Source organism: Acipenser ruthenus, chromosome 1 (assembly GCF_902713425.1).
Source record: "Acipenser ruthenus chromosome 1, fAciRut3.2 maternal haplotype, whole genome shotgun sequence".
Lineage (NCBI taxonomy): Eukaryota > Metazoa > Chordata > Actinopteri > Acipenseriformes > Acipenseridae > Acipenser > Acipenser ruthenus.
In genome coordinates, this window is record NC_081189.1 from 44,647,487 (window position 1) to 44,667,637 (window position 20,151).

At 38.0% G+C, this 20,151-nt stretch overlaps 1 protein-coding gene across 2 annotated transcripts; it reads left to right on the forward strand.

The window, feature by feature from the left end:
* Nucleotides 1–1,134: 1,134 nt before the first annotated feature.
* On the forward strand, nt 1,135–17,155 carry si:dkey-96l17.6 (uncharacterized). Of its 2 annotated transcripts, XM_059025607.1 has the most exons (8): nt 1,136–1,269; nt 3,009–3,201; nt 5,140–5,320; nt 5,741–5,951; nt 12,871–13,031; nt 14,665–14,867; nt 15,268–15,346; nt 15,704–17,155. In XM_059025607.1, exons 1-8 carry the CDS (start codon nt 1,251–1,253, stop codon nt 15,749–15,751), a joined length of 1,095 nt encoding a protein of 364 aa, XP_058881590.1. In that variant the 5' UTR covers nt 1,136–1,250; the 3' UTR covers nt 15,752–17,155. The 2 variants fall into 2 exon arrangements, with proteins under 2 accessions (XP_058881588.1, XP_058881590.1); XM_059025605.1 differs by lacking the exon at nt 15,704–17,155 and having other exon boundaries at nt 1,135–1,269; nt 15,268–15,453.
* Nucleotides 17,156–20,151: the final 2,996 nt, after the last annotated feature.

The following is a 20,151-nucleotide window of genomic DNA, read 5'->3' on the forward strand; positions in this document are numbered from 1 at the left end:
AACAAACTGCCTTCTGCTACAGCCAAATATTTCAAATTTTGACTCATCAGTCCAGAGCACCTGCTGACATTTTTCTGCACCCCAGTACCTGTGTTTTCGTGCATAGTTGAGTCGCTTGGCCTTGTTTCCACGTCGGAGGTATGGCTTTTTGGCCGCAAGTCTTCCATGAAGGCCACTTCTGACCAGACTTCTCCGGACAGTAGATGGGTTTACCAGGGTCCCACTGTTTTCTGCCAATTCTGAGCTGATGGCACTGCTGGACATCTTCCGATTGCGAAGGGAAGTAAGCATGATGTGTCTTTCATCTGCTGCAGTAATTTTCCTTGGCCGACCACTGCGTCTACGGTCCTCAACGTTGCCCGTTTCTTTGTGCTTCTTCAAAAGAGCTTGGACAGCACATCTGGAAACCCCTGTCTGCCTTGAAATTTCTGCCTGGGAGAGACCTTGCTGATGCAGTATAACTACCTTGTGTCTTGTTGCTGTGCTCAGTCTTGCCATGGTGTATGACTTTTGACAGTAAACTGTCTTCAGCAACCTCACCTTGTTAGCTGAGTTTGGCTGTTCCTCACCCAGTTTTATTCCTCCTATACAGCTGTTTCTGTTTCAGTTAATGATTGTGTTTCAACCTACATATTGAATTGATGATCATTAGCACCTGTTTGGTATAATTGTTTAATCATACACCTGACTATATGCCTACAAAATCCCTGACTTTGTGCAAGTGTACCTAGAAGAATTGATGCTGTTTTGAAGGCAAAGGGTGGTCACACCAAATATGGATTTGATTTAGATTTTTCTTCTGTTCACTCACTTTGCATTTAGTTAATTGATAAATATAATCTATTAACATGTCTATTTTTGAAAGCATTCTTACTTTACAGCATTTTTTCACACCTGCCTAAAACTTTTGCACTGTACTATATATATATATATATATATATATATATATATATATATATATATATATATATATATATATATATATATATATATTCTATACTAATAGCTCACATGTGTGCACAGGTCATATAAATAATGCATTAAAGTGACTAGCAAACAAAATGATGCATAAACAGGTCTGAAATGTCTAGTTTTGAAAGAAAAGCTTGTATTTGTGTTGCATTGCTTCAATATTAATATGGAGGTGCTGTATTTCTCACTTTGTGCAGTTTAAACAGGCCACCGAAGAAAAAAAAAAAATTGTGGAAAATTACAACTCTGAAAGGGTCCTGAGGAAAAAGTACTATAACATGGTAGAAGTCATGAAAGGTAAACTAAAAACGTTGAAATGGTAACCTTCCTAAATGGTTGTGTGTGTATATATATATATATATATATATATATATATATATATATATATATATATATATATATATAATATATACACACAGTATATATATGTGACAGAGTAGGGGGAGGAAAAAGGAAAATGTTGTCCTTGTGTAAAGTAGGATAGACTACATTCCCCATGCACTGGGGGTCCTAGGAATTAGAGCCAGAATGCTTTACACCTGGCAATAAGCTAATGTGGTGAAGCAGGCAGATATATAAGCAGGTCTGAAATGTTTGTCATGTAGTCTGCATGCCTCTGTGTGCAGACCTAGACAAAGAAGGAAAAGGTGTTTAATACATATATTGGGTATAAGTCTTGTTTTGGGGTGAATCCAAAACAAGATCTTAAATTAGTTAAGAAAGTATTAGGACAATTAGGCACTCAGTTAATGTGAACCTGATGAAGACACGTTGGGTGTCGAAACGCAATGTTTGTTTGTTTGTTTTATCACCATGTTTAACAAATAAAAAACATTTTTGATGAATATAAATCAGCAGGAGTCATGCATTGAATCATTTTAAAGAAGAAAAATGTTGAGAGTGCGACTATGAATGTCCCTCCGGAAACATTTTTGGTAAGCCATTAAAACTGAATGTTTGGCTCAAAGATTTTTGTACTTTTGTATTGCCATAGAGACTCTACCTTCACTATATACAATTACCTTATACTGGTCAGCACCTCTTCAATATTAAGCATTGTAGTGCACAAATGACTCTTGTATATATATATATATATATATATATATTGTGATGAAGTGTGGTCGAGGGCCGGTATTTTGGGCCACGGATTATGCGCAGTTTGTACCCGTTTTAAGGAAATGTAGTCCTGCCGGAGTAAAAGGTCAGGAGGAAGTGACAAACATAACAAACATTTCCAGAATTGTCACTATATATATATAATATATATGTGTGTGTGTGTGTGCATATATTGTGACACGGCCGCCACCCACGGTCGTTCGTTGCCCCTTTAAAAATTAACCAGCACACACGGAAATGGAGTTTTAAACGCGCTGACATGCTATTTTTAATAAACAAAATAAATCAAAACAAAACCTAACTCCATTTTGGAGCACTGAATACACACTTGTCAGGAACCTAACTAATAAACATGACAGCTAAGCTGTTTACCTTAAAATATAAACACACAGTTTAACAACACAACAGAAAGGCTTTCACACAGTACCTTTTTCATTATGATTGAGCACACCTTCAATCAGGGTCCTTCACACAGCAGCAGCCCTGAAGGGACTGGCTGCTTTCTTTAAATACCCTACACCTGGCTCTAAGTTACAATGGTAGCCAGGTACAGGTGATAATTAACTAATACAGTAATACTTAAACAATTAAAGAAAATACACATTTTTGGGAGGGAGGATATTAACCTGTGTTACTATATATATATATATATATATATATATATATATATATATATATATATATATATATATATATATATTATTTTGTATATATTATTCTTTTTTATTTATTTTGTATTATTATTATTATTACAAAACAGAAAACTGCTGTATACCAAGAGATGCAAAATCAAAAAGAAAAATGGATTACAACACCGCTTTTTCCACCCAGCCGAAACATCCTGACGTAATAGATTTTTGTTATCAATTATTCACATTTTTGTGTACCTACATTTTTCTTTATATATTGTGTGTGTCTAGGTAAAATCAGAGTCTTCTGCCGCATAAGACCTTTAAATAAATCTGAAGAAGCCCGTGGAAGTCGGTTTGTTGTTGGCTGCCCAGATGAATATTCTGTGACTGTGGACAGTGCCCGTGGACTGAAAGAGTTCCAATTTGACAAGATTTTCAATAGCACAAGCTCCCAGGAGGAAGTTTTTGAGGACACAAGCAGGTAATGTGGTGATAAAAGTTATGATAAAGTAACTGTAACATAAATCCTTAAGCTATCTCGATACAAGTAGACATGTATTTGGATACCTTCTCAAGACCCGCCTTTAGCTATGTGTAAACAATATTTTACTATAAAATATTCTATGTTGTTACCACAATATCCTTCATTACATTACTACATTAATTTTTAGTGTCAAGAATACTGTTGGGACTACTGTATTTTAATTACAAACTGAACCATCTCCATTGTCCACCAGATGGCAGTATGACACCATTTTGACCAGATTTCATATTGAATATCCTTTTGGACACACAATTTCTTGTAATTAGGAATTTATTGTGAAATTTTAGTGTGAAACGCTTTGTTTGAAGCTTGATACTTAATCTGATAAAGATTTGAATTTGTTTAACAAATTTACAGCTGATTGCTCTTTACAGCAGGAAAACGGTCCAAAACGAGTTCTTTCTATTTATAATCCACTTCAATCTGGCTGACCAACACAGCAGGGGGTTTAGCTTACAAATGGCATTCCTGTCTTAGATGAGATTGTCCAAATCTCTTTTAGAAATACAGTCAATGGTATATTCTCATTTAAGCAAATATAAATTGTACTTTTTATATTACTGTGTGGATATTCACTGACACGGGAGACAGAAGGGTGTATTTGAAACACCGCACAGGTGCCCAGTTTTATTGATTTATTTATTTTTTGTGCTGGTAGTGATTTGTTTTAGCCAGCAGATGGTGCTGTTGCCTGTGGCCTGAACACCAGTGATGGTAACCAGGTCCACAGAAATACCCATAGGTAAACAGACACCCTGGGGCATTCACAAGTGCTCTGAAATAATAATAACACACGGTGAAATCAAAAAGAGAAAGTAAAACACAGTAATCTGAAGAAAAGAAAAGGTGCAGCGTTACCCTGACCGTCGTTGGCCGCACGGCCCCGGTCCCCGTCCTACACTTCACCGCTCCCTCAACCTGCTTTCTATGCACTTATGGGGTCTGCCCAAGGTTTCCCCGCTACCAATATCTTTATTTTCTTCTCTTTGGGTTTCTTTTTTTTTTTTTTTCCCCGGCCGTTCTCGGTCCTGGAGCAGAGCTTCCGCTAGCTCGTTGTTTCGTCATACACGGGCAGAACGTTATTTTATAGGGCCAGCAATCCCCCCAAGGCACACCTCTCAGCCACTCAGAGAGAGGGAAAGCCCGCCCACCCTCTCTCCCACCTCTGCCATGACTGACCGGCGGATATTGTTGCTGCCCTCTTCCTGCAGTACTATGAACTCACCAGAAGAGTTAGCACAGATCTCCCCGTTACACTCTGTAATATCAATTAATAACGGGAAAACAAAATAACTCCTGCCTTTTTTTAAATTTGGAGTCGCCAATTATTTTGCCCCCGATTTTCTCCCAATTTGGAATGTCCAATTATTCAACCCGGCTCACCGCTGCAACCCCCACACTAGCTCAGGAGAGACGAAAATGAGCACTAGAGTCCATCAACTTTTTTTCACACTGTAAGCCCGCCGTGAAGCCATTATAGAACTACAGCGTTGGAGGACCACGCAGTTCTGAATTGCACACAGGCAGGCCTGCAGGCGCCTGGCTAGCCACAGAGGTCGCTGGTGAGCAGTGAGCCAAGGATTCCCCAGCCGGCCTAAACCCTCCCCACCCGGGCAGCACTTGGCCTTGTGCACTGCCCCCTGGGAACCTCCGGCCACGGTCGGCAGTGGCATAGGCTGGATTTGAACTGGTGATCTCCAGGCTATAGGGTGCATCCTGCACTCTAGGCCGAGTGCCTTTACTGGATGCGCCATTCGGGAGCCCTAACTCCTGCCTTTTGAACTTGAACATGGAATAAATTACTTCTTACAAGATTTAAAGTATTTGTTGAATTACGCTATTTTTTAAATGTCATTGTTTTTTTATTATTTGCAGGCTAATACAGTCAGCTGTAGATGGCTACAATGTGTGCATTTTTGCTTATGGGCAGACTGGCTCAGGGAAGACATTTACTATGATAGGTGACAAAGAACTAAAAAGTCCTGGTGTGATGCCAAGAGCTTTCAACAGAATTTTCCATATTGTAGAAGAAAATAAAACTAAATTTGATTTTAAGGTAAGGAACTGTAATCTAAAAACAATACAATAGTAATTATGTTATAATTTTGATGAAATGCATAACATGTAGAAGGATCATAATTAAAGGTTAAGTAGCTTCAAATGTTACTTAATTTAACACTGCAGTAATCGTGTGAAGAAAGAGCTGAGAACTAGGATACTGCAGGCACTCGTAATGCAAGAAGGTTTTTGATTTAGAAAATAAAATTCAATATTGGATCAAGTGGGCTCAGAAAAAAAAAAAAAAAAAAAAAACACATTTGTGCTGCTTACCCTTTTTACTTTTGTTTCTTTATCTGTCTTTATCAAATACTGCATAACTAATCAAAACACTACGCTGTACCATATCAAAAAGAACATTGAAATGCTAAAGCTTCTGCAATTGACTCCTACCCTTACACTGTGTTTTGTTCCACAGGTCTCTGTCTACATGCTGGAGCTGTATAATGAACGCTTGCTGGATCTTTTTGTAAACCCAAATGAGGCCTTTAACAAAAAGATTGAAATTAAGAAGGACAAAAAGGGTCTTGTGTTTGTTCAGGGTGCAGAGACAAAAGAGGCAGCCAGTGCTGAAGCGCTCTTTGCACTGTTTAAACAAGGCTGTATGAACCGGCATATTGCATCCACAAGTATGTGCCTAATATAGCATATAACTCCATTAAATAGGTTATTTACAGTGACCACTGATTAACAATTATTGCCTGTTAGAGTATATATATATATGGAGGGCTATAGTGGAAAATTATTGACCCGAGGGAAGACTATTGTTACCGACAGAGGGATATAATGCCCGAAGCCGCAGGGGGCATTTAATTTTCCACTATGAGCTGAGTACATATTTAATATATGAGTAAGTCAAAATAATAAGAGAGGCAAGGTTGGATAGTAAATATGACTTTATATACGGTACTGTAAAGCCATACATATTTGCGAGCCTTTTATTATGTGTTTTTCGCGTATGAAAAAAAGGTCGGCAACATTTCTGGAGCAAAATAGGTTTTATGGGTGTCATTCACCAAATATTTATGGCTTTACAGTATTTTGTTTAAATATAGCTGATACAGCATAAGTAAATGACTAAATAACCTACATTAATAACAGAAAATGCTTTTGAAGTACATACAGCATAGTTATCAAAGTTTTTTTCTTTCTTTTGTAGTATGTTTTGCAATTCATTAAGTCACAGAATTGCTGTTTTTTTCATTCAGCTATTTTCTGTTGTTAGGAGTGGAGGTGGCGGGCCTTCCTTTGAAAAGGGGTAGTACTGACAGTGATTTGAACCAATCACAAGTCAGAGGGAGACTATAACCTGGTGGTGTAAGGGTGTAAGGATCAGGGCAATAGTTCAATCCATTTTTGCTCCTATGATGAGGTTTTAACCAATCACAGGCCAGAATGTCCAAGCTCTGACAATATATATAAATTGACTGAACATTGTACCCCATTTTTGTCAACAATATTGTTTAAGGTGGTCTTGGTAAATCATGGGAGATGAGGCTAATAGCCATTACAAAATATTAAAGAGAGTTGAAGGCACGAATGACGGCACTGGACGGCACTCTCCTTTTCCCCTATGAGACAATGGGCTGTATCGGCCAGTCCAGCAGCCTCAACGCACCCTTCTTTCTCAATGTGGTCCGGTGCAAAGCCTTGGTGGATACTGGCTCCATGCGGCCCCTCCTAGAACCAGATGACAGTGCAAGATTTGTGACGATCATCAGTAGAGCAGACGAGGGCCTTGGACTCCCTTGCTCTGCAACCCATGGTGCCTCCACTGCCGGGAGATGAACTCTCAGGCGGGGAGAAGGACTGTGTCAAACCCCCAGCTGAGCTGCTGAGGGGGTATCAGGCCATTCGAGCCTAATCCATCACAGACAAATATTCATATTTTAAATTATATTATGGATGATAAAAGCATGGGCACGTTCCAAGATCTTAAGGAAACGTACTCACTCCCTGGGGTTTTTTTTTTGGATCTTAGACTTCGCTCAGCCCTTCATGCCTATGGGGTTCCATGGAATGCGACACTGCCCATTCATCCTGTAGCTCAATTGTTTAATTCAACAGCCACCACCATGTCCTCTCTATATAATCATTTCATATCTCATAATACTAATCCCTCCCGCTGACTACTATCTGGGACAGAGAACTTGGCAAGCTGGGAGTTAGCCTCGACTGGAATAAGGTGTGGGATAATATTTTCACATCCTATAAAAATCTAGCTCACCAAATGATTCACTAGACAATTTTATGCAACACCATACCAGCGGTTCCAGATGAAAACCACTACCGACCCTCTCTGTCATGGGTGCACTCAGGGGACAGTAAGTAATTACCTACACATGGTTTTGGATTGTCCTATCGTTGTGAGCTTTTTGGTATATGTAGTTACTGTGTTATCTAAATTAATTGGTGTGGACTCCTGAGTAGCTCCTTCTTAGCGATGACTCCCAAATTGCCCTTAAGCTTCACACAAGACGACTTTTGCTAGCAGAGCTAATGGGAGCTAAGAAGTCTATTTTAAGGGGTTGGATGGAGTCTGGATTATCACTCAATCGTTTTTGGTCATTCACTTTTCTAGACATTACACTTATGAAAAGATCCACTGCGAAATTGCACCAGGCCAGTGTAGTCACGGTGGTCAACGGTGGTCTGCAATATTAGAGATATGATTCTTAATTTGCGAGTCCCCACTCCCTAATTTTTGTTTCATTTTGCTTATATTCATAATTATATATTTCATCAGTTTTTTTCCTGTTCTACATTTTAAAAACATTTAAAGTATTTATGATTTTTTTCACCTCTCCCTATCCACCTGAAAACTTTTCAGAATATATTTTTTCTCCCTATGATTTGATTGTAATTATTGATTTACATTTTATTTTCTCCTGGTCCATTTAAAAGCGTTTTAATAATGTAATTGAATTATCTCCTGTCCCCTCACAACCCACATTGTAATTGTATAGGATACAATTTTATTATAGCATTTTTTTATTTATAATTTTATTTGTACTGGGCAGTGGAAGTTATTTTGAGGAGAAAATGCCAAGAAGGCAGTTCAGTGCAGATGTTGTTGCTAACCTCCTAACGGAGTCTGGCTCAGAGTGATTTTGTGCCTGATGACTCTGGCAGTGAAAGTGAACCAAGTGGCACTCCCTTCAGTGAGGAGATCAACAGTGGTCAAGAAGCCACTGTCTCTCCCAGTACAGTAGCTGGGCCTGGACCAAGGGGTGGTAGATTCACCATTCTACCACTGGATAACCCCTGACATCATTCAGCCTCAAATACCCCCTTTTTCTGATGCTCCCGGTACCAGTGTGAACACAACTGGGTTTAACCCAATTAACTTTTTTCAGTTGTTCACCACTGAAAACATTTTGGAATAGTTGGTTACCCCTAACCAATTTGTATGCCCCACAATATCTGGCACAGCATGGAAATAACCTGGGACCACATTCTGGGGTGCACAAGTGGGTCGCCACAAATGTTTTCGAAATGAAAAAGTTCTGGGGCTTATCGCTTCTAATGGGACTAAGGGATAAACCTGGAATGGATGTATTTTGGTCCACTAACCCAATCCATGCTGCCCCAATATTCCCCTCCACAATGAGCCAGGACAGATTACAGTTAATCTTAAAGTTTCTACATTATAATGACAATTCTAAATGTCTCCCAAGGGACCATCCTCAATTTGACAGGCTCTTCAAATTACGTCCACTTCTAGACCATCTGCAGTATAAATTTGAAGAGACATATATACCTGGCCAAAATATATCTGTGGATGAGTCCCTCCTGCTGTTCAAAGGGAAGCTTCGCTTTAAACAGTATATTCCCAGGGGGCCTGTTATGGAATTAACACTAGAATGACCAAGACGGTCACTTTGACCATTTTTGGAATTTAAATTTAAATTGCGCTGCATGTGTTTAAAATACGGAGCTGTGCTTTCCTGACTTTTCCTAAATATATGTACTAATTACCCTGACAAAGAAAGGATTGCGTATCTGCAAAAATTAGGGAGATAAAATTGACCGCTGCATATTAAACACATTATAACACTGAAATGTTGCGGTATTATTTGCATTTATCAGTCGGGACTTGCCGCCATGTGTTGAAGTTTGATTATATCAGTCTGCTTTCCTCAAGTGAGTCATCTTCTGACATTTCTATTGTTTCAATGATCCTCTCAATAGCCCATCATTGAGCCTTGACAGCTCACGGCACCCGTCTGCACTGCACTGGTTACTATATAAGTCACTCGTTTTTCTATGAAATTGATTATTACCCCAATACACATTGAAAATGGATTGCGGACGAAGCATGACAGCAAAGCAGTGTTTGGAATTACTGCAAAGTTTACCAAACAACGATTCTGATGCAGCAGAGACGGACAATGATGAATCTGGCACTGAAGCAGACTGGGTTTGCAAAGATGAATCTTCTAGCAGCAGCGACAGTGAGGAGGATGCCAGCGGTGCCAGGACCAAGTGCACGAAGAGGGCACAGAAGATCCTGTGGGAGAAGAAGCAATCCTGTGGCAGCCCCTGCAAGGATGCCAGCCATTTCTTCACCTGAGGCAGCCGCTTCTCCAGTGGTAGCACCAGCACCACCTGGCACTCAAGAGGCTGATAATGTTAGCACTGTTTGGAACACTATAAATCCTGGTGTTGAAGCTGCAGGTAGAAGGGGTGAACATAATATTTTGAGAGAAGTTCCAGGGCCCACGGCATATACAAAACGCAACACTGATGAAAGCGCATTGGGTGCTTTTCGCCTCTTGATAGACATGCAAACACTTCACCACATACAACGCTGCACTGAAGCAGAAGCCGACCGACAACTACAAGATGATCCCTGGTCAATGACCTTGGAGGAATTAGAAGCTTTCATTACACTAGTATATGCCCGTGGAGCATTTGGTGCCGGAAGCCTGGGTTAGTGTTGATAGCTGTACCAAATGCACAAAGAATCTGTGTGATGTGTGCCAGCAATTAGACTTTGTAAACGATTGTAAATGAAGCCCATGCTGTTCAAATGTTTATTTATTCATGTCATTTCGATTATAGTATGTCTGTGTATAAACACATAGCTTTGGTTCCATATGTGCGATTTGTTATGTAGGCAATATAAACCCATTTATTTTACATTTGTTGATACATATTTACATTATTTCAGTTATACAGTTTTGTATGTACATGATATACCTGTATATACACTGATTCATCTGCCTGGCTGCCCCCATGCTTACAGACCACTGAGAAAATTGTGTAGGATCTTGGTTTTTTCCCTCCTAAATCTTGGCTACCATTTGTATGTAGATAACTTCTACACAGGGATCCCTCTGTTTAGGGCCTTGTACACATGACAAACAATGGCTTGTGGTACAATAAGAGTCATGAGGAAGGGATTTCTATGACAATTGGTAGCCAACAAACAGAGGTGTGGTAAAACTAGTGCTCTGTGCTGTGAGGGACTGCTGGCAGTTAAATACACTGACTAAAAAGATGTGTACCTCCTCATCACCATCAACGATGAGGCAAATGAAGCAGTCCCTGTGCGAGGTCAGGACACACACACAAACAAGCCCAAGTGTATCCTGGAGTACAATAAATACATGGGAGGCGTGGATAGGTCAGACCAGATGTTGGAGCTATATAATGCTGAAAGGATGACCATGGCATGGTATGATTTCCATTACATGAGAGTAGATGTTAAAACTTCATGTTGATTTGAACTTGGCTCTCGCCAAGATAAGCACCAACTAAGACATAGCTTCACAGTAAACTAATATGACCCATATGTGTCTCCATCCATTTGCGCTTCCTTCCATATGATGATGTAGATATCCTTCTGTCTGGTGGTGATGGCTGAAGTGTAATGCTGGCTCCAGGGATTAGCTTATTGCCTCCCTAGCGCATCAGCACACACAACGGCTGCGATGCTGGCTCCGGGGATCAACCACAGTGCGGCCTCCCCAGCGCATCAGCATGACAACCGTTTGGATTGAGCTAAATAGGGTACATCTCTGGGGTCTTCAAGTGGGCACCTTCCATCCTCAGTGTTTCGTCGACTAGCCCACGACACCTCAAGAGGGCTCGACGGTGATGCTGGCATCCCAGCATCACCCCCCTCCGTCCCCCACTCAACTCAGCCCAGCTTACTTACCTGTACATCAGCGTTTCTTTCTTTCTATTGTGCTTGAGATCCCCAGCCAGAATCTTTCCGTCTCAACCACAGCCAGTTGCTGCTCCTCTCTGCTGCTTCAGATAAGTTCTTCACTGTGCGACGCAACTCTTGGCCACTGAATCCGACGTCTCTGAGAAACCGAGTGTGTCACAAATCCTCGACAACCCACTTCCACTGGGTAAACCCGGACTCTCCATCCTCGCTGTTTCGCTTCAGTGGCTAGTTGAGCATACCGCAGTTTCTTCCTCTCATATGCCTCATTTACAGCATCCTCCCATGGTACTGTTAACTCTACCAGGTGAACAAGGCATGCTGATCCAGACCACAAGACAATACCTGGTCGAAGGTTAGTGGTGGCAATCTCAGGTGGAAAAATAAGCCGTTGACCAACATCTGCCAGCATTTTCCAGTCTCTAGCAGCTTCCAGTTGTCCTGGGCGAGGATTGGTTTTAACACCTTTTCTTGGTGGTTGCTCTCCTGGGCGGAGGAATGTTGTCTTTTGTGTGTAATGTTTTGATGGAACAGGTGGCAACTTATTGGTCATGTTACACTTGTCTTCCAATGCTAAGGCCAAACATCGCAGCACCTGGTCATGGCGCCAAGTAAACCGTCCTTGGCATGTACATGGTCCAGTAATCGGCTCACATTTCTGGACTTTCATACCTCTGTGATCTCCAGCCTTGTGTTTGAGACACAAGAAATACCAGAGACTGAAAGATTGGAAACAGTGGCAAGGCTTAGTGAATGTAATTTTATTCGAATGCTGCCACAGTCTGGGAGAAAAGCCAAGCCACAAAAAAAAAGTGCCGTGTATGTTTCTGCGAGGACATACAGAGGGATACATGGTACTACTGTCCACGTTGTCCCTCTCAGCCAGGCCTCTGTTTGGAGGAGTGTTTTGAAAGGTACCACTCTGTAATCAAGTACTGGAAGGACTAAATAAACCCCAGAACAAACCTGACACGCTATACCTGTACCTGAGGTAACATAACCAAAGTGTAGTGTTTTTATGTCATGCGACAACATTACCTTGGGCTTCAGAGGAACTATGGGTAAAAAACCATTGAAGTTGAACATGGAAATGACCTGTGTCACAGTGTTACCATGTAATTAAATTAGGTAAAAAGATTATATCACTCTGCCACTCTCTATCTAAATTATGTTTACATCTTTAAATCACATTTTTTCCTTGTTTGTTTTATTTTTATTTTTTGTTCTTAACTTTGTAGCTCAATGTTTGGTGACATTTGTTGCTCTGCAGTACTGTGTATATAATATGCTGTAGCATGAAGTAGCCACGAAACTTTGTAATCAAGCTGTACTATATGTATTCAGATCAATACAACAACTGCTTTATTTCATAGAAATGAATGTTGAAAGCTCCCGATCGCACCTGATCATTGGAGTGACAATTGAAAGTACAAACCTCACGAACGGGAGTGTTACATATGGGAAACTCAGCCTGGTTGATTTAGCAGGAAGTGAAAGGGCAGCAAAGACTGGAGCAAAGGATGAGCAGCTGAAGGTAAATGGTATAATTAGTTTCTTTTGGAGCTTTAATGTATTGTTACGTTCATTAATTCATAACAAATGTTTTGGCTAAATTAGCAGCTTATACAATAGTACCCAGCCATTAAAACTCTTAATAAAATGTAAGTATTAGGATAATTTAAAATATTTGCACTCAATGGGCAACTTGGTATGGGTTTGAAATATCAGAGTTATCTTAGCTATTCATTACTTTATACTAAGAAGTATACCCCTCAATAGATTTATCAGAAACATGTCTGATCTATAAGAACATTTGGTACACCAGTGTGTAATCATTAACCTGACCCTCTGTAACAGCCTGGCCTCTAGTGAATGTAAGAAATACCACATTTGTTCTGTGATGGTAGATGTATCTGTGTTCTTAACCCAACAAATATAAGAACATACTGTACCAGTTCTTTGGTTTTACCTACTCAACCTTGTTTGTGCATAATCAGCGTCCAATGGCGACATCTGTTGTCTTGATTGGACATAATCTTTAATAACCTTGTCTAAATCACTATCCTAGGATGTCTGCACAAGTCAGCTGGCTTTAGGTCATCTACTGTTACTCACTGTTTGGTGAGATCACCTGCCCTATTTCTTTTTTATGTGTCACAGAACATGACATCATATCACAATAATAACTTAATTTTAGGAATACTGTACAAACTAAGGAATGATTTTGACTACTGCATCTATTCTGAAATTATTTAGTATTTTTTTAATAAAATTGTTTATATTTATTGTTAGTATTTTCACCCTGTTGCACACAAAGGGCCAAAAGTACTTCCCTTGGCTCACTCTGGTTGGGAGCACCAGTCATAAAAAAATTGAGACTGTATTAAACCATAAACCCTCAATAATAATAAAAAATATATATATATATATATTGAAGAAATAAATATGAAAATAAATTACTGAAATTGTTCCAAATTCTAGTTTTCAAATGTACTTTTGTTAACAGAGCACATACTACGTTCTAAAAGAATGATGTCACTAAAAGGTAGTTCATACAAGGCTTTCCAATTTAGGACTAAACAGATTTGTCTAAAAAAATCCTGAGATTGAACCCCTCTACTTTGCATGTGAAAAAATCCAAATGATAAAGCTAAACTTTGATGTTTCTGAAAGGTTCAGTTCAGAATTGAAACACCATATTGCATCATATTATTATTATTATTTGTTTATTTGGCAGACACCTTTATCCAAGGCGACTTACAGAGACCAGGGTGTGTGAACTATGCATCAGCTGCAGAGTCACTTACAATTATGTCTCACCCGAAAGACAGAGCACAAGGAGGTTAAGTGACTTGCTCAGGGTCACACAATGAGTCAGTGGCTGAGGTGGGATTTGAACCGGACCGGACCTCCTGGTTACAAGCCCTTTTCTTTAACCACTGGACCACATAGCCTCATAATATCTTGAGTTCTGTGAATGGATATGCTTCTGAACCTTGCTGATATATGGACATTTGATGTAAAAAGCTTGAAGATATATGGGGGGGATATAATGAGTAATTTAATAATGTGGATTATACAAGCAATATAAATGCAATGTTCTTTTCATTCACTTAGTAACATTAGCTTGACAGGAAGAGTTATTTTTGTTTTTTCTGTCATTACAGGAGGCGAACTCAATCAATAAATCTCTGAGTGCTTTGAGTGATGTCATCTTTGCCCTTTCAACTGAACAGTCCTTTATACCATACCGCAATAATAAGCTGACTCAGCTCATGCAAGATTCACTGGGAGGCAATGCAAAAACACTTATGTTTGTTAACATATCTCCTGCTGATTACAATGCTGAAGAAACAGTCATTTCATTGATGTAGGTATTTTTGCAAAATGGATTTTGAATTAAATTGTTGGTTATGTAGAACTGAAGGACATAGTAGGTAGCTTTAAAGTGTACCATGCACATATTCTATTGAAAAAGTTCAAGTGCCGGAAGTGTTTTGAAAAATGGCATCTGTTTATACTCAAGAAAATATCATTTTTCTTGTTTTTTTTTTTGTTTTGTTTTGTTTATGTTTTGATTTTTTGATTTTGAAAAGTGCAGATATCAAAAAATGGAATGAAATTACTCAGAACACTAAATTAACTGCCCCTACTGCAGCCGAGTTGTTTTTTTTATCAATATTTATATTGTTTCTCTCGAAACTAGCTTCAAAACAGTACTCTCTAAATCTGTAGTGTTGTATATGAAAATATGTATTTCTGTTTTTCAGCTATGCCACACGTGTTAAAGCAATAACCAATAATGCTCAGAAAAACTCTGAATGTAAGGAGATAACTCGTCTTAAAGAGGTACTGTTATATCAATTTAATATAATATGCCCAATTTTTTTGACTGCCATATATTAATGCTGAGACCTCACACATTAGGAGTGACTTCTTGTCAAAGACATTGAAAAGGTAAAAGGAATCTTTGTACAGTTTAGTAGAGTACATTGACAAAAGTATGTGTAAGTTAGCAGGAGAGGGAAGACTGTTAAAGGCAAGACAGAACATTTTATTAAATAGTCATTAACATTTTTTTTTTTTTTACATTATTGTTATAGCATATGCGGAGTTCAGTAACTAATGACCCTTTGTAATTGACTATGGAGCACTGGAACTACAGAACATTTAATCCTACCAAAAATTGCTTTGTTTCTGTTACAGATTATATTGAAGTTAAAGTCAGGGCAGCCAGTTGAAGACGAGATTTGAGTGATGTGCTTCAGCGACAATACTCCAGATAACTAGCAGCACAAACCCATCCCAGACAGAACAGCAAACAGAATAGAGTAAATCCTGTAGTGAAGGTTTTCATTTATTCTTCAAACACAAAATAAATAAAATAGTAATGTATTCATCAATGTGATTGATTCTATTTTTCCTAGTCTCCAACTGCTTGTAAAGGTTAAGGAGTAATTATGCTGGTTTTCAGTTACTAATACAGCTGAATGGTAATCACCTGACCCTGGGTGAATGATTGGAAAGATCCACTAATAGTGGCACAATAGAGTGTGTCTAACTATAAGTAAGCAGCTTTTTTATTACTTTAAAATTACATAAAAAAAACTCAAGATCTGATTTAATGATGAATAATAAACAAATGAACAATGTGACTAATAATCTTGCAGTTAAATTAACACTTTTTTAACAGTTTTTGCAAAATCTCATTTTTTTTTTTATTTCAATACAAAATAAAGTTAATTTAAATGCACTTGTTTAAGCTTTACCGCTTTAAGGCAATACAGGACAGCCTTCGTAACGAGTCCATAGATTGAATTAAGATCTAATTTATCCTCTGGACTTTTCTCAAGATTCAGCTGCTCAAGTATTGTTAGAAAGAAAAAAATATTTCATTTTGAGCTGTTCGATCCCCAATGCAACTCCTCATTCCCATACCAAAGACTTTCTCATTCAGATCCTTATTTAACTGTCCTTGCTCGTTTAGAAACCTCTCTGGCTTCAGATGTTTTTGATTAGTCAAAATGGTTATGAAAGAAGAAGCAACTCTGACCCATATAAGAATGTCATATTTGGATTACAGGATGACCCAAACATTTTGTGTAATCCTCCATGTTCTAACAACACTAGAGGATATCATCTTGTGGAAATGCTGTGCAGGGCCCTCTGTGATTTGAATAATGTCTACTGTAGTGCGACGGGGTATGCCTGCACCTGTATTTAGTTGTATTACTGTGATTTGAATGTAATGTTTTGTGTTTATTTATAATTCCCCATCCAGCTAAACGTGTGCATAATGTGTCCATCTCCAAATTAATTAAGTGATTACCAATTTGGAATATATATTTAAAGAGCACATCAGCAACTCAGAAGGAGAGAGGGTTGAATGGAGAACGAGAGAGAGAGAGCAAAGGAAATAAAGGCTTTAAAAACAATTGCTACGCGTGCTGGGTTAAGACCAGCACGATACTTGTTTTGTGTGTGGTTTGTTTAAACTGTGTTTGTCCATTGAGCCCTTTTGTTTATTATTATTTAAAGTTTATTTGATTTAATAAAATAAGAGGGCATTGGTGACTCACCCCGAAGTTCTTGTGTATGCCTGTATTTCCTGGTCTGTGATGTCTTTTTATTTATTATTAAACGTGCGCACCAGCGCTTCACCCGTAGTACTTGCCTGTTGTGTCAAACTCTTCCTGGTCTGATGTCACCCACAAGCCATCTCGGTCACATGCACTGTTGATAGTGTAAGGATTATTGCCCACATTGTCAAACAGGTACCACAGCAATAGCGATCCATGATCCACTTTTCAGGAAATGCATTGCTATGCAGTTCTGATTTAGGAAATAAATCGTCCATACCAATGCAGATTACTCAATTCATAGTCATTTAGGGGAGGGGATATTTAAATGTCCATGTCTGCTTACTAAGTAGGAAACGGTATTGCTAGAAACAGGGGCGGGACTGTACAAACTTGGTTCCCGGTCCAGGAAGTCCATTGCTTCATTATGCAGTTTACAGTCCTTTTAACTGTTTTTTTTTATTATTATTTATTTTATTTAAAATTAGTGGATTTGAGGATGTTAATTTGAATGGTTTCTCAGCCGACAGTTCTCGATTCTATGCTGACTCTAACCAACAGACCAGTTCGTAGATAATCAAATTCACCAGCGACAGTGTCCCGCCCTTCCAATATGATTGACGCTCAATGAGAATTACTAGAGTGAAAAGATCGTGCCAAAATGAAATAACGAAATAAATAAATGTAATGTATTTCGATTTTTATTTATTTATTTTGTTATTTATTTAATTTTTGCACAAATTATCCTCCATAACTTCAGTCCACGCCATGTCATATATGCGACTTACACCTAATTCCTAAACTTAACCCTTAAACCTAACCCATACTTCTAAACCTAACCAATAAAACAAACTGTCACATTAAACTAACTGTTACTGTACTATTATTTGAAGTTTGTTTCGCACTGTCTAGCGTCCTCTAGCGGCCTCTAGTGGCTACTACATCCGATGTTCACCGCCAAAATGAAAGGTACTTACTATGCAGTAATAGGCAGTAATATTGTGACCTATATTTCATAAATAAATTCATAATTTCTTTATTTTCCTCACTTGTTTTCTTAAATGACCTATTAAAGCATAATGCAAAACATTTGGCAGACTATTTTTGAGTGTGTGAGTTAAGTGTACCATAATAACCCACTTACACAACCAAACAACTAAACAATCAATCAATCACTCCCACATTTACACAATCACACAAACACACGTGCACCCCCATGTGCAGAGCCTATGCTCGGTCACATTACTCATGATTCACTTTATACATGTTGACAAAGATGGAGGTAGCTTTTGAAATGAAAATGAAATAGCTATTGACAGTAGTGTCTATACTTGTACTGTAAAAGGGATGAATGCATTTCCTATTACTTACTAAAGCAAACAAAATCATGCAGTTTGGGCTAAAATTTGCTATGAATGGACACTGCATATAATCAGGTATGCAAATTCTTTAAAAATACTTGAAAAGGTCATCCACATACCTGTGAGGAATAGTAACTGCTTGTGATTTCTTACAGAAATATTGAAACTGTGAGCAACATTTTGAATTGCATGTTTGGATAATATATCACAAAGAATGCACCACACAAAAGCTGATGTTAAGGTGTCAAAACCTGAAAACAACAGAACTCAGCTATATTCATAATGATTGCAGTCAAGGCAAGGGAGCTGTAAAATGAACCACATACTGTAAACTATAAAAATGGCATTTGTGACTTCATATGTTTACGCATTTTTTTGAATCTAATAAAAGTAATAATGTATATATGATGTTTTCATATGTATAAAACTTGAATTTAAAAAGAGACTTCATAAAGCATTTGAATAACTCAAGTTAAAACGTTGTGATTAGAGCCTAGAGTGCTTTTTTCTTAAATTAATTTGCGGAAAGCTATTTACTTGAAAGCACCATTGGTGCAGTTTTTGTGAAGGCAAAAAAACTAAAAAATGACTATTCTAAAACTGTACAAAACTACTTCAGACTACTAACAAGCCCCAAAACGAAATGTCTGAGTTGTTTAGTTCTGGTTTGGTAACATCCTTGGGTGGAGTTTTAATTTCTGAAGTACAGCAGCTTTGAAAATCTAACCCTTTATTATCTCTGCTTTGCCTTGCCTTGCTATTCATGATACAGTACAAAATATGATACTCAACTACAAGAGGCTTCACTACTGCACATATTAAATATTCTAAAATAATTTTAGTGTAGACTTAATGGATACATTATCTTTATCAGCACTGATGATGTCATTCACATGCTTATGATTTGATTATCAGTTAGTTTTTCCTTCCTTATCTCATAATTCACACACATTGAGGGCATCTGTAATGTCTCCAACACAATTCTAAAATGGTACAAACAACTTTCTTGTTACCTTGATAAATAAAACAAGCTCAAAGTATACACAATTCACGAGACCTATTTGCAACACTTTAACGTGTAATTTTAAAACATTATTTATCAAAATAAAGTTTAATGAATAGCACCCTTTTTGATGAAATTACTCATGGTTTACATAAACATGTTTTTAAACATTTGTTTTTTAAAAAGTACAATTTGATTTTTAAGCTGTTCATGATGTTTCATGATTATAAAACTCACTAGTACAGGTAGTATGATTGAAACTGGTCTCTATTGATTGGACTGTTGTTCTAAATTTAAATATAGTAAATATTTAACAAAGAAAGTAATTTTAACTTATCATATGTTACATAATGGTCTTGAACAGATTTATCAATGATATTGTTTTGGTTCGAAGTGAACTTTCTATAGCATGAGGTGTGCTACGTCGCAGAAATCATGATAGTGTGGTAACCGAATGTTTTTTTCATTTCACCTTACTGATTTAAATAGGGTCCATTGTCTTTTTCTATTGATTCTTTAAAAAAAAAAATTAAACATTTAGTTTGTTAGTTTTTTCCTGCTTTTACAATGCTCCCCAGCACGTAGTTATGATTTTACCATTAACTTTATTAAGTTTCGAGCACAAAGACACCTCTGAATCATACATACTGTAGACATTCATTTAAGAAGTGTAAACTGCAATTAACAATTTTCTTACCTAGCTATTTAAAC